This window comes from Ziziphus jujuba, chromosome 1 (genome assembly GCF_031755915.1).
Source record: "Ziziphus jujuba cultivar Dongzao chromosome 1, ASM3175591v1".
NCBI lineage: Eukaryota > Viridiplantae > Streptophyta > Magnoliopsida > Rosales > Rhamnaceae > Ziziphus > Ziziphus jujuba.
Window position 1 is genome coordinate 44757994 of NC_083379.1, and position 14947 is coordinate 44772940.

Sequence of the window (14947 nt, forward strand, 5' to 3'; positions counted from 1 at the left end):
AAAATTAAACATGAAAATAATATGACTGCTAATTCAAACAAAATTTTTATCATCAATTCACAAAGTGATCAGCCTTATTCATGGGTTCACATAAAAAACTAAAATAAGTCAAATAAATAAATAAAAAGATAAAATGATGCAATCAAATAAATAAATAAAAAGATAAAATGATGCAATCATATTGGATTCAATATGTGCCTTTCTTAGTGAATTGGCAATATTCATGAGCAGTGTTATAATTTCCTCTACATTAGAAGTATAAGTGCGACCAATCCTGGAAAAGCCCTCTCAAAAATTGTGTGTGATACATAAATTACCAAGAGATGAAACATAAACTAAATTAGAGCACTTGGTTAAGATTCATCATTCACAGTATCTGTAATATCATCTGAATCGTCCAACATTGTCTCATTTCTAAAAAGCAGCTTAAAAAATGGAAGTACTTTTGGAAGCACAGGCAAATCTGCTATGTTGACACTCATCATGTCAAATGCAATACATGTATTATGCATGTGTGTCTCATCAAATTCAGGAATTTTTGGATATCGTTGGCTGAAATGGGTAAGAATTATACGGTATGCTCTACAAGAGTTCCCTACTTCTATGGCTTCCTTTGTTGTGCTGTGATGTCTTGCTATAGCCTCATCCAACATGTCATCCTCAAAAGTTGCCTGCAACAGTCAGAATTGTTATTGCTCTACTATAAATCATAGTCCAATCAGAATTGTTATTGCTCTACTATAAAGTTGCCTGCCACCCAGAGTTCCTTCACCACAATCTAAAAGTAAACCTCCCTTTGAGAAAAGATCGATGTGTATAGAACTGACATTTCTATACTTAGATGGCTGAGATGACCCAGTGCCTAGAAGAACGATCTCCGAGTCATCTCTCCTTATATTTTCTGAACAGCTAGGAAGAGTGTTCTCATTCAACAATGGCTGTTCAACCAGACGTGTATCATCTTGCAGAGAACTTGTATCTCCATTTGATTATTTGGATCCTTTCCATAATTGACTAACATGCTTAGCAGCATCTACAATATCTGGAATCTCAGATAGTAACTCATCAATGATTTCTGAAGGAGCCACCGAACTTGGTATACAAGACTTATCCAATCCCAGATGAGCATAAGGACGCAAGGTAAACCATTTGCAAGAAGAGAATATGGCTATTATCATGTCAAAGAAAGGGGTTTCATAAATAAGAGAACATATGTAAGCACATTTATAAAGAAATTGCTTTGCCAATCAGAATACTAAGTGCAATAATAGGCTAATATATGTATAAAGAAATTAAAGGACTTGACATTTGCACTAGTGCTATAGCTATATCAAACATTAAGCAGATAAGATTGGCTGTCAATACGTAAAGTACCAAGTTAATCCACATAAATCGACCACTGATACCTTAAGAAGATTTTTCGCAGAAATGCTTTTACAAAGCTTTAGAACAGAACCCTGGTGAAAAGAAAAACTATTATTAAACTACTAATTGAAAAAATAAAAAATAATAATGAATTGTTAAAAATATTTGTTTCAATTCTTTAACAACTGAAAAGCTATTATGATCAGAGTCCAAGACAATTTGACAACCCTCACTTGACACAATGGCTCCCGGTTCTGAGCAATCAAGGTGCCTAAGGGACAAAAAACCTGAAGCTGGAAAGAACTGGGGACATAAATAGTTAAGCCGTGCCGTAATTCTTGCAGTGGATTTCAGAATTGGTATCTCGACATTCTTCCTGCAAAATGCAAGATTACTCAAAGAGTTAAACCAAAATAGGCCAGTGAATAGTGAAACACCATCTGTGAAAAGAAAAGACTCACCTTTCATGTCCAGCCATGATATGCTGTGCTGCACCAAATCTCTCCATCCATTTTTGGTAGTTTGAAGTGCTAACTATAGATGCAGGACTCAAATGGATGATACAGGTGACCACCTTAGAACTCTCAGGGGTACCCGAGAAATCTGCATAATAACTATCGAGACATTGGACGGACAACAACTCCTGCAAATGAGATTCTGTGGGGCAATCAACAAGTAATACAATTGGACCAGGAACAGAAGGGCCCATTACATCACTTGGATGAACCTAAAAAATAAGACAAATATAATTACTTTATATAGTAAATTTGTTAACAGTTTAAGAAACATCAACAGCATTGACAAGAAACAAAAGCTAAACTTTCTATATCCCATTCCTTCTAAAACCCACCATGATATTTTGGAGATCTGACTTCACCGAATTTCCAAGTTGCAGTTCACGATACTTTGGTCCAGGTTTAAGACCAAAGGCTACAGCTTTTGCTGGATCAAATTTGCCCTTAATCTCAGGCAATTCACAAACATAAACCACAGACATGTCACAAAGCTTTCCTGCTGATGCTTTACTCTTGGGATTAATGGGATTCAAAATATGAGCCATCCTCTGTTTAAGAACCTCTTCTGATGTATACTGCATCATCAATTCTTCATTCAAGGGCTGAGACTCTTCTGGTGAACTTGGTTGTAGAAGAATTGCCGAAATTTTAACAATCTCATCATCAATAAGAACAATAGAATATGTAAAGCCACTTTGATCAGCCATAGTGGTCCCAATAGAGCTAAGCATGGGCTGAAAGCTCGGTTTGATAACCATGGCAGCATTAGGGATGAAAGATTTCATGGCATCAATTAAATACTTGAGATCTGATGGATCCCATATATTAACCTTCAAAACATCAGCAACTATGATATAAAATAAAATCTTAAACTAAATTCAGGACAAAGTACAGAAGGAAAAAGATATTTACAAAGACAATGTGATACTTACAGAAATTCCCTCTTTCCCCATGCCAGCCAAAGTCAACAGCAAGCCTACAAAGCAAAGTAAAATCTGAGCAATTTAGAGGCAGCAACAGCATTATACTGAATAACAGTTCAGATATTTAAATAACCTAATTTTTGCTCTAAGATATGTATGTATCGAGTTGATCAACATCATAGCTGATACATCAATAAACAAACCTGGAAGTCCACCTGCAGTTTCTGAACAGACACGAGAGAAAAATATGTGATCTATCTGAAGAAAGATCAAGAATACCATATAATATAGTAGGAAGAAACATCACAACTCCAGAAAAAGAAAACTTCGAATATAAATTATCCACTGAAGAAAACAGTTAAGACTTTCAGATATCTCATACCTTTGACAACTTAGTCTTATGCTCTGTACAGAAACGTTGCAATCCCTGCAATGAGAATTATAAATTAAGAAACATAACAGCACTCAAAGGGGCAGGGATTTCATAGAAGCATGAGACACCGCTTTAATTATAGTATCATAGAAGCATGAGACACCACTTTAATTATAGTATTATAGAACATCCAATTCAACAAATCACTATTTCAAGTTAAAACTCTCATTAACAGTCTGTCAACAAACAGGTAACTCAAAAACACAATTGAACTGAAATTCCATTTCCTTCAGGAAACAATGAAAAAGTATTTTAACATAATAGAATAAATAGCATATCAATCCACAAATTAAGCAACTATAAAATAATGAAAACAGCAAAATGGATATGTGCAAAAAAAAAACTAGCAAAACTAAGTTGCTTATAGACATGTTACCCAATACTTACCTCCCCAGCATTAAAGATAAATCTTTGGTTGTCAAAGAAACGCAACACTGAAGGTGATGTATCCTGAGTATCCATTCCAGTCCCCAATATCTACAAAGTAATAACAATGTCTCAAAAATCATTAACCAATAAGAAAGACGAAGTTTTTCGTTTATGTTCCAAGTATTCCATAAATTCCCCAGCCAAGTAGAAAGCTAAATCATTTAAACATTTCCTGCCCCTTTTTTATTACTAGGAATCAGAAAATTTGAAAACACAAAGTCAACATCCGAAGACAATTTCTCTCTAAAGTAACCAATCTGGAAACCAGGCAATCCCAAACTGAAGTCCAAAAATAGAATTTCGAATGGAAAGATTAAGTTTTGAATCCCATTGAATTTTAAATTGAAACAGCCCAGGGAAACTGAATACAGTCCTGCTCAAAGTTAACATTTGAAACATGCTCAGTTCCTAAATTTACCATTCCCAAGCAAACAAACCAAATAGTATTTTTTACATACTCTCTAGTTCAACAAGAAAGTAGAACAAAACCCAGCACCGTTTATCAGGTCTTCTCTACTTTTACACCACAAGAGACGAAAATAATAACCAAAGACCACATAACATTGAAACTAACATTCGTTTCTCAACCCCCACATAACCAATACATTTACATCTCACATTAAAAACAACACAAGGAGAAAAAAAGAGAAAAAATTTCTTGTTCTTTGAGAAAGGTCAGACCAAAAACAAACCTGTACATAGCATGTGGCATTGACAGGATTGAACTGCCGGGTCTTGGGCTTACAGCTCTTATCTCTGCCCACCGCCCTTTTTCTTTTGTTAAACCCAACAGACGCAGTCTCCTACATTGACAATTCTTCGTCTCTACCTTTGCGCTTTCTGGAAGCAAAACATACATGGAAAGAGCATATGGTATTGACAGGATTTAACTGCACAATATTGTGCTTATTGCTGCCCTCAGCCCTTCTCTTGTTGGGTTCAACTGATTCAGTCTCCTCCATTGACACTTAACTGTCCTACTAATGGGACGGTATAGTCTGCTAGAGTTAGAGAGGAGCAAAAAGGGCGTGAAAGGAACGCGGGGCTTTGGAGCAGGATAGAGAGACGAGGGAAGGCAGAGGAGGTGTTGAAAATAAAAAACAAAAGAACCGCTAGAAGGAGGGCTTGAACCTCCGACCTTGTGGTTAACAGCCACACGCTCTAACCAACTGAGCTATTCCAGCTTTGGTGCATTGCTAATGCTTAACAAAATAATCAACGAGCATACTTGAAATTCCATTCGCATCCTTGAAATTTTTAAGTGGGTCTGGAACTCTGGATCAAGTAAAGGTCAGTGGACCCCATTCATTGTACAACAAAACTTCCATCTCATTTGGTCCATTGCCATTTGTAACCCCAGCTTTAAACCAGATAAGGCAATAAAAAAAAATAACAACCACACACAATGCTACAAGTCTAATGAAAAAGCAGCCTAAATGTCATAAACCTTTAACTATCCTTCACTGAAACCTTCATTTTCATCTTTTGAGCTATCCAAAAATGGGTAGTCTGCAACTGAGTTCTTTATCTTCTTCATTATCTTTAAACTTCAGTTACATTACCAACACCCGCAAAACTCTCAAACCCTCTAAATCTCTCCGCTTCTCCGGAGCAAAAATCAGAGCTGTAAGCACCATTCCTGATAGTGAATCCGAAGCCACAGAATCCGAGGAACCACCTTCTGTTAATTTTGCTTTCGTTAGTGTAAGTTAAAACAACAAGCTGGTTAACTAGAAGTTTTTGAATATTGCTGATTGTATAAAGTTTTGGTAATAGGAATTTTGTTAATACAGTGTGCTTGCATTTTCAGTCTGTATTGCTTCCAGATGGAACTCCAGATGTACATCTTCGTACAGCAAGTGGTGGACAAAAACTTAGGGATATAATGTTGGACTCAAATATTGATTTGTATGGGCCCTATGTAAGCTATTTCTCTTATAATAACTCTTGCTTTTGTTTTCCTTGCTGTTTAAGGAATATGTATTTCTTCTCCCCCCCACCAAAACAGCAGCTAAAATGCTTTGTATTTGGTTAGATGAAAATGGATAGTATTTTCGGTATTTTTCATTATATAGTTTGTGCATAATTTGTATGCAAATTTGGCAGGCCAGACCTCTGCTAAATTGTGCTGGTGGAGGAACATGTGCCACATGTATGGTGGAGGTGATATTTTTACTCTCTTATCCTTTATGGTTTTTCAACTATCAATTTTTTTACCCTTCATAAATTGGAAGTGCAGCAACTCTACATTTTTTTTTTATTTTTTTTTATTTTTTGTTCTTTTATGATAAATCTTTCACCTTTTACATGTTATTATTAGGTTGTTGAAGGAAAACATCTATTAACCCCTCGTACAGACAAAGAGAAGGAAAAGCTTAAAAGGGTATTAACTTTTATCTTTTAGGCATATGTGCCTCAAGGTGGATATTTCCATGTTTTAAACAATTTGTTTTGTTCTGAGAGTAGTAAAAAGGAACCAGAGTCTAAAATGCTTTTGGATATGAAAATGTAATTATAACAAAGTTTGTATGCTGTCATAAAACATAAAAGGTTTATATTCAACCAATGTCCTTATTTGCAGAAACCAAAAAATTGGAGACTTGCTTGCCAAACCATAGTTGGTCAACCAGATTCAAGAGGGCTGGTTTGTCATCCCCTTTTCCTTTTTCTTGGTTTACCAACTTACAAGTTTCCAGTGTCATTATTACGGTGAATTGGATTGAACAACCCCAGCTTTCATTTGTTGCAGGTTGTAATCCAACAACTTCCAGAGTGGAAAGCACATGAATGGAAATATGAAAAAGTAGACCCTTCATCAGAATTTTTGTAAGCAATTTTTGTGTAACTTTGTAAATTTAACAAAAGAAAGAAAAATAAAATCTTTTAGAAGAATTATAATTCTAACACTATCCAAATAGGTTAAATCAAGGTGAACTAAATAGCGAGTTATGATAAAATCAGACCGGGATCTCTTATTGCATTTACTGGACAAAAGTTGTAACTTACATGATTCATCAAAGATTCCTGTAGTTTTGCACTGATGTTTTTTCTATAACCTTAGAATGTATGTAACTTTAACACCATTCTTCCAACTAATTTTTTTGGTATCTTATGGAAATAATGAGAGGAATAACGGAAAAAATCCATTTCCCTCAGTTTCGAAAGTCCAAATTTGAACTAAAAGCATTTTTTTAGTGGTCCTCAAAGTTCACTTTTGAATGATGATAAAATTGCTTGAAAGATTTCCAACGTTGTGGACAAAATTGAGGACAATTATTATAATTACGTATAGGTGGATAACAATATTGTTCATGCAATATATATATATATATATATATTCATGAATTTTGGGTTAAACTTGAATCTCCTTTTGCTTGATTAAACCTAGCTCTCTGAAATAATACGTACCTTATCATGGGAATACCTATGTTTATATAGATAATCACAATAAAGTACATATATCAACCTTTACCCAAAATATATACATATATAATAATCAACCTAGATAATTACTGATAAATCAAATATAGTAACTATTTTATATAATTCATAGCAAACATAACTATTTTGGTAATATTTAAATATATATATATATATATATTGATAATATCATAACAGTATTTTTATTTTTCTATAAAAATTAGTAGTTTTATGAATATGTTTTTGCATTGAACTTATCAAAATTTTAATCATATCTCAATCTTATTTTTCTTTTCACATTTTTAATATATTCTTTGCGTGATGAAAATAATAATAAAATAGAACTTAAAAATATAACCATTAATTCAAACAAAGTTTTAGTATGAACCGAAAAGGTGATCAGCCTTGTTGATGGAGTCCACATCATCATCACCATCATAATGATAATAATAAATAGATATAAGATATTAAAAAATTGTCAAACCATCCTTTACAACAGTAGAATCGTCAATATCAACGTACGTTCAAACAAAAATAAAAATAAAAACGCAAAACGACCCAACCAGATTAGATTCACTAAGTGCCTTGCTCGGTGAAACAGCAATTTTCTAGGGCAGCGTTATAATTTTCTTTGTACCATTGACGTTGATAAGTACAAAAGTGGCAAATTCTAGAAAATCCCTCTCAAAAATTGTGTATGATACATAAATTACAAAAAAAAAAAATGTGAGAGGAACATAATCTATGAATTACAAAAAAATCAGAACATTAATACTTTTTTAAGATTCTGCATTTACAGCATCTATAAAATCATCAGAATCGTCCACCATTATCTCATTTCTAAAAAGTAGTTTCAAATATGGAAGTACTTTTGGAAGCACAGGCAAATCTGCCATGTTGATGCTCATCATGTCAAATGCGATGCATGTATTATGCATGTGAGTCTCATCAAATACAGGAATTTTTGGATATCGTTGGCTGAAATGGGTAAGAATTATACGGTATGCTCTAGCAGAGTTCCCAACTTCTATGGCTTCCTTTGTTGTGCTGTGATTTCTTGCTATAGCCTCATCCACCATGCCATCCTCAAAAGTTGCCTGCAACAATCAGAAGTGTTATTGCTCTACTACACATCATAGTCCAATGCCTTTTTAATGACAACTAAGAACATAAACTTATCTCAATCAGAATTTACTGCGATAACTTGCCTCATGTATAAGAACAGTTGCACCATGTGATGCTTCTATCAGCCCTGGGCAAGGCCTAGTGTCACCTGAGTAGACAATCTTCCAACCTGGAATAACTTTTCCTACACTGTTTGTTCTCTCTGCTGCCTTTAACACAACACCAAAAGCCTGTGGGCAGTGCAACACAGGGAAACTAATTAAGGCCTCCAAGCCAGCTTCACTAAGAACTTTCTTTAAGTTCTTTAAAATTGGAAATGCTGTACTAATGTCAACAGGACTACCCGGTCTCCTCTGATAGCTCTCCATTCGGGATCCTCTAGCAAACAAGGAAGACTCAATTTGCTGCATATTTTCACCATTCTTATCCCTGATACCAACTCCTGGGGGACATTGTTCTTGATTTGATTTAGCATTCTCAAAAGCATTCAACGAAGCTTCAGTGGTGTGCTTACAATCCAGGAATTGCATGTCTAAATCTTCAAGTCTTTGGTATGCATCTAAATATCTCTTGAGCTGTCTTGGCCCTACGACAAGTACAGGTTCATGAGGCATTCCTTTCAACAAATCACGTCGTAGAGCAAGTATCCTAGCCAAGCCTGTGTGGTGATCCGCATGAATATGAGAAATCCAAATACATTTGAGACCACTCACGGCATTATCAGCACCCTCTACACCATATCTGTTGTCAATTTACAAATAATCAATCATTGTTAGGGAGCTAAAGGGGAAACGAAAACAAAGAGAAGGAAAATGAAAACTTTTGCTATAAGATGTGCGTTGAAAAATTTGGATGGGGGTACCTCCTTTTTAGCTGCCCAAGAGTTCCTTCACCACAATCTAAAAGTAAACCTCCTTTTGAAAAAAGATTGATGTGTATAGAACTAACATTTCTATACTTAGATGGCTGAGATGATCCAGTGCCTAGAAGAATGATCTCCAAGTCATCTCTCCTTATATTTTCCAAACAGCTAGGAAGATTGTTATCCTTCAACCACGGCTCTTCAACCATAACTTTATCATCTTGCAGAGAACTTATATTTCCATTTGTTTCTTTGGACCCTTTCCATAATTCACTAACGTGTTTAGCAGCATCTACTATATCGGGAATCTCAGAAAGTAACTCATCAATGATTTCTGAGGGAGCCATTGAAGTCGGTATACAAGATCTATCCAATCCGAGATGTGCATAAGGACGCAAAGTAAACTGTTTGAAAGAAAAGAATATGGCTATTATCATTTAACAGAAAGGCGTTTCATAAATAAGAGAACATATGTTAGTGCATTTATAAGAACTTGCAGTTCTTTTTCATGCAGAATACCAAGTGCAATATATGACGGCAAACCCAAGTAGAACTTGGCATTTAACTTGTAAAAATTAGTTAAGAGAAAGGCCTTGGCATTTTGCACCTGTGCTACATATGTAGAACATTAAGCAGATAAGACCGGCTGTCAATACATTAAGTACCCAGTGAATCCAAGTAAAATCAACCATTCATACCTTCAGAAGATTTTTGGCAGAAATGCTTTCACAAAGCTTTGGAACAGTACCCTAGTAAGTAGAAAAACTATTATTAATCTCCTAAGACGGGAAAAAAATAAAAAAACAAAAAAAATAAAAAATAAAAAATAAAAACTTGTCCAAAATATTTGTTTCAATCCTTCAACAACTGAAAAATTATTATGCTCAAAGTCTTAAGACATTTTGACAAACCTCACTTGACACAATGGCTTCTTGTTCCGAGCAATCAATGTTCTTAAGGGACCAAAAACCTGGAGCAGGAAAGAACTGGGGACATAAATAGTTAAGCCGTGCTGTAATTCTTGCACTGGATTTTAGAATTGGTATCTTAACATTGTTCCTGTAATAAGCAAGAGTACTCAATGAGTACAACAAAAGTAGCCCAGTGAAAACAGAATAACATCTGTGTAAAGAAAAGACTCACCTTTCATGTCCAGCCATGATATGTTGTGCTGCACCAAATCTATCCATCCATTTTTGGTAGTTGGAACTGCTAACTACAGATGCAGGACTCAAATGGATAATGCAGGTCACTGCCTTAGCACTCTCAGGTGGACCAGAGAAATCTGCATAATAACTACTGAGACATTGGATGGACAGCAGCTCCCGCAAATGTGATTCTGTAGGGCAATCAACGAGTAATACAACTGGACCAGGAACAGAGGGGCCCATTACATCACTTGGATGAACCTAAGATATAAGACAAATAACGTTATTTTATGAAAGTAAATTTGTAAACAGTTTAAGAAACATCAACAGCATTGACAAGAAACCAAAAGAAAACCTTATATATCACATTGCATCACCCACCATGATATTTTGGCGATCTGACTTCACTGAATTTCCAAGTTGCAGTTCACGATACTTCGGTCCAGGTTTAAGACCAAAAGCTACAGCTTTTGCTGGATCAAACTTTCCCTTAATCTCAGGCAATTCACAGACATAAACCACAGACATGTCACCAGGCTTTCCTGCTGATGCTTTACTCTTGGCACTAATGGGTTCCAAAAGATGATCCACGCTCCCTTTGGAAAAATCTTCTGATGCATTTTGCATCATTGGTCCATCACTCAGTGGCTGAGACCCTTCTGACAAATTTGGTTGTAGAAGAATAGCTGAAATTTTAACCACCTCATCATCAATAAGAACAATAGGATCTGTAAACCCACTTTGATCAACCATATCAGTCCCACTAGTACTGAGCATAGGCCCAAAGCTCCGTGTATTAACCATGGCAGCATTAGGGATGAAAGATTTCATCGCATCAACTAAATACTTGAGATCTGATGGACCCCATATATTAACCTTCAAAACAGCAACTATGATATAAAATAAAATCTTAAACTGAACTCAGGACAAAGTAAAGAAGGAAAAAGATAATTACAAAGATAATCTGATACTCACAGACATTCCTTCATCCCCCATGCCAGCCAAAGTCAACAGCAACCCTACAAAGTAAAGTAAAATTCAAGCAACAGCATCTTCCTGAATAACCAATCCGGAATTATGAAGAACCAAAATTTGTTCTAAGATATGAATGTATCAAGTTAAAACAACATCATAGCCGATACATCAATAAACACACCTGGAAGTCCACCAGCAGTTTCTGAGCAGACACGAGAAAGAAATATGTGATCTATCTGAAGAAAGATCAAGAATATTTTTGAATCTTCTTATAGTGGGAATATAACTCAGAACTCTAGAAAAAGAAAACTTCTTATCTATATTATTACTGAAGAAAAACAGGTAAGACTTTCAAACATCTAATACCTTCGACAACTTAATCTTATGCTCTGTGCAGAAACGTTGCAATCCCTGCAACAAGAATTATAAATTAAGAATAACAGCACTACAGGGGCAGGAATTTCATACAAGCAGTGAGGCTCCACTTTATATTATGGTATTATAGAACATTCAATTCAATAAAGTTACCCAATACTTACCTCTCCAGCATTAAAGATAAATCTTTGCTTGTCAAAGAAAAGCAACACTGAAGGTGATGTATCCTGAGTATCCATTCCAGTCCCCAATATCTGCAAATAAATAAAAAAAGTCTCAGAAAATCATTAACCGGTACGATTGAATTCTCTTATGTTAATGAGTTTTCATTAACTCGCCAGTCAAGTAGAAAGCTAAATAATGTAAACATTTTCAGCCCACTTAAAAACCTGAAGTCAAAATCCAAAGTCAACTTCGTTCATCATGTAACCAATCTGGAAACCAGGCAAATTCCAAACTGAAGTCCAAAAGTAGAATTCCAAATTGAAAGATTAAAGTTTATTGAATTTGGAATCCTAAACTGAAACAACCCAGGGAAACAAAATATAATCCAGCTTAAACTGAATATATGAAACATATCCAGTTCCTAAATTTACCATTCCCAAGCTAACGAAACAAAATTGTATATTTTTTCATACACTCTAGTTCAAATAGAAAGTAGAAGAAAACCAGCACGTTTTTCTCTTCACTGGGTCTGTCTGCTTTTAAATTTATCAACTATGTAAAAAAGACAATAAATAAAAAGGAAAGCCCACATAAAATCAAAAGTAGAATTCGTTTCCCAACAGCACATAACCAATAAAATGCATTACATCTCACACTAAAAACAACAGTGAATATATATATATATATATATATATTTCTTTTATTCATTGAGAAAGATAAAACCCAAAATATACCTGGACGTAGGAAATGGTATTGACAGGATTGAGCTTGCGCACTTTCAACTGGAGGGTCTTGGGCTTATCCTTCTTATCTCTACCCTCAGCCCTTCTCTTGTTGAACCCAACAGACTCATTCTCCTCCATTAACACTTGTTTGTCTCTACCTTTGTGCTCTCTGAAGGTGGAACTGTTTCTACGGCCAGGACCAAGAGGACGGTGGGGAACGGCACGATATCGTCGGCGAGGAGAAGAGGATGAGGAGGCAAGAGCAGTGAAAAGAGAGCGGGGTTTGGAGTGGGAGAACAGAGAGAAAGAGAGGGAGGGTGATTTAAGGGGTGAGAGAAGAGGGTACGAGGAGAGGTGGTAGAGGAGACGGAGATTTGGGATTTGGTGCATTGTAAATCCAAACCCCCACCTGCCGCTAAGGGTTTTAGCAGGGTGTTCGAAGAACTCAGAAGAAAGAAGATAATGGCAGGCTCACCATTGCTATGGATACCCCAGGCCCGTATTAGCAACAGGCCCATTATGTGGGGAATTACATCTCTCATCGAGGAAAATTAGGGTGCATTTAGTACGGAGGATAGATTCGAATTAGATAAGATCGGAATTAAGTTTAAATTGGATATGATAAAATAATATGATTTTATATTTGGTATAATTTCGGATTTAATATTGCATTAGTTGTTCCATATTTAGTGCAGGATTGGACTATTTTATAATTTTTTTTTTAAGTGAAAAAGAATAAAATTTGATTTATAAATACAATAAAAAAATATACTTAATTAATATTGTAAAATGATATATTTGCTTTTACATATAAAATTTAAATTTTTATTACATCCACAAACTGTATTAATTTATAATTTTAAAAATAAATGAAAATTAAATTATAACATAATATTTTATAAATAATAATTAATGAAAAATAAAGAAAATTAATGAAATTTTGTAATTGTAAAATTTTCTTTACAATGTAATTTTTTTTTACCCCCACAAATTACGTTAATATATAGTTTTCAAAACCAATTAAAATGATATTATAATATGTTAAATCATATGTACAAATAAATAAAGTTGACATCATATTTGATTAAGAACCTCTTGATAACTACAATTTCACATACTTGTCTGCATTTAAATGCATATATTTGATTTTACACCGATAATCTACTTATATGTTAAATAAGTAAATACACTCATTGATAGTAAACCAAACAAATAGCAGATTATAAAACCATTACGCCACTCATTGTTCAAGTTGGCATGTGTATATGCGGTGATATGTTGTATTGGATTTGGCTCATTTAGATTTCTCATCATTTGTTCTACATACTCAGCATATATTTCAACTTTTTCAGTTATATTATAGGCTTGATATAAATTATTTTTAAATCATTATATTTATTGATGACATTCAGGTCAAGAATTATATATTCCTGGTTGTCTATCTTTAAACACAACATAAATTCTTCTCTTTACCATTTAATGTTCCTGCATATTATAATAAATTATAACATAATATAATAATATAATTAAATAAAATAACAATTAACTAAATCAATCAAGTGCATATTAATACACCAAAACATAACACATGCTTCATAAAAGTATCTTTACATGTATAATTAGATACCAACATCTATTATCATACCACATATGTCCATAAATAACCATACAATATATGTCCATAAAGTTCAAATCCAAGTGTTCATAATTATCATCCGATAATTATCATCCAATAATTATCATCCACTCATACGTAGACAGAAAGGAAGATGACACTTGCTTGGGTCCTTGCAAATCGAAACCCTTTCCAGATCGAGTAAAATAGGCTAAGGACAAAAAAAAAGGTCCCAACATAAGAAGAAAAAAATAGATACAAATTGCAAAAAAAAAAAAAATTCCAAATGCAGAGAAAAAAAATAGTTCTTGGTAAAAAATTTAAGTATTATTATTATTTTTTTTAAGAGATATCGACGAGAGATGAAAATTGGGTTTCAACAATGAAATATGAGGTCACAACATAGGAAGAAGAAAACAGATACAGAGATGCAGAGAAGAAAACATACTCACCAACCATGTTTCTTTCTCCAAGGGATACAGATGTGATTTTTCCTTCGATTTTCCACCGCGAGTTAACGATCTGCTTCAACGAGACACACCCCTAGGGTTTTAACCATTGGGCTATCTCTGTCTTGTTTATATTTTTATGCCCCATTTTTAATTTCTATCCTATTTCTCATTTATTAGGATCAAAGGGTAACAATTCCTAATTCAAAGAGGGTTAGAGCTTATAAGAGTGTACGTGAAAATATACCAATTAAGTTAACTTTGATTAAATTACCATCGTTTGATAGGTTAAAAGGGAATTTTTACCATCTTAATAAATGTTTAATTATATATTTCAAAGTTTTCTATAATTTTGCACCAATGCTTTTTTTCAATAATCCAACACTGTTAACAATTTTTTACCCCCCCAAACTACACATTTTT

The 14947-nt window shown here is 34.3% G+C and overlaps 3 protein-coding genes and 1 non-coding gene across 19 annotated transcripts; 1 reads left to right on the forward strand and 3 right to left on the reverse strand.

The window, feature by feature from the left end:
- Nucleotides 1-224: 224 nt before the first annotated feature.
- LOC107428531 (tRNAse Z TRZ4, mitochondrial) lies at nt 225-4845 on the reverse strand. Of its 16 annotated transcripts, none has more exons than XM_060815491.1 (10): nt 4358-4845; nt 3624-3713; nt 3186-3230; nt 3007-3018; nt 2813-2856; nt 2216-2727; nt 1827-2092; nt 1590-1741; nt 1407-1453; nt 225-671 (listed from the first exon to the last, which is right to left on the reverse strand). In XM_060815491.1, the coding sequence occupies exons 1-10, from the start codon at nt 4522-4524 to the stop codon at nt 354-356; spliced, it is 1653 nt and encodes a 550-aa protein (XP_060671474.1). In that variant the 5' UTR covers nt 4525-4845; the 3' UTR covers nt 225-353. The 16 variants fall into 16 exon arrangements, with proteins under 16 accessions (XP_060671474.1, XP_060671473.1, XP_060671494.1 ...); XM_060815490.1 differs by having other exon boundaries at nt 3007-3027; XM_060815511.1 differs by having other exon boundaries at nt 2216-2710; nt 2813-2875; nt 3007-3027; nt 4358-4498.
- TRNAN-GUU (transfer RNA asparagine (anticodon GUU)) lies at nt 4776-4849 on the reverse strand. Its single transcript has one exon. It is a non-coding gene; the product is annotated as a tRNA-Asn (tRNA).
- Nucleotides 4850-5058: 209 nt separating this feature from the next.
- On the forward strand, nt 5059-6706 carry LOC107404411 (photosynthetic NDH subunit of subcomplex B 3, chloroplastic). Its single transcript, XM_016011364.4, has 6 exons — nt 5059-5369; nt 5476-5586; nt 5772-5828; nt 5986-6048; nt 6247-6309; nt 6415-6706. Exons 1-6 carry the CDS (start codon nt 5166-5168, stop codon nt 6493-6495), a joined length of 579 nt encoding a protein of 192 aa, XP_015866850.2. The 5' UTR covers nt 5059-5165; the 3' UTR covers nt 6496-6706.
- An 805-nt stretch (nt 6707-7511) lies between these two features.
- On the reverse strand, nt 7512-12954 carry LOC107404464 (tRNase Z TRZ3, mitochondrial). Its single transcript, XM_016011416.4, has 12 exons — nt 12470-12954; nt 11735-11824; nt 11562-11606; nt 11377-11431; nt 11196-11239; nt 10602-11096; nt 10216-10481; nt 9984-10131; nt 9771-9821; nt 9073-9476; nt 8294-8951; nt 7512-8182 (listed from the first exon to the last, which is right to left on the reverse strand). The coding sequence occupies exons 1-12, from the start codon at nt 12848-12850 to the stop codon at nt 7865-7867; spliced, it is 2955 nt and encodes a 984-aa protein (XP_015866902.4). The 5' UTR covers nt 12851-12954; the 3' UTR covers nt 7512-7864.
- Nucleotides 12955-14947: the final 1993 nt, after the last annotated feature.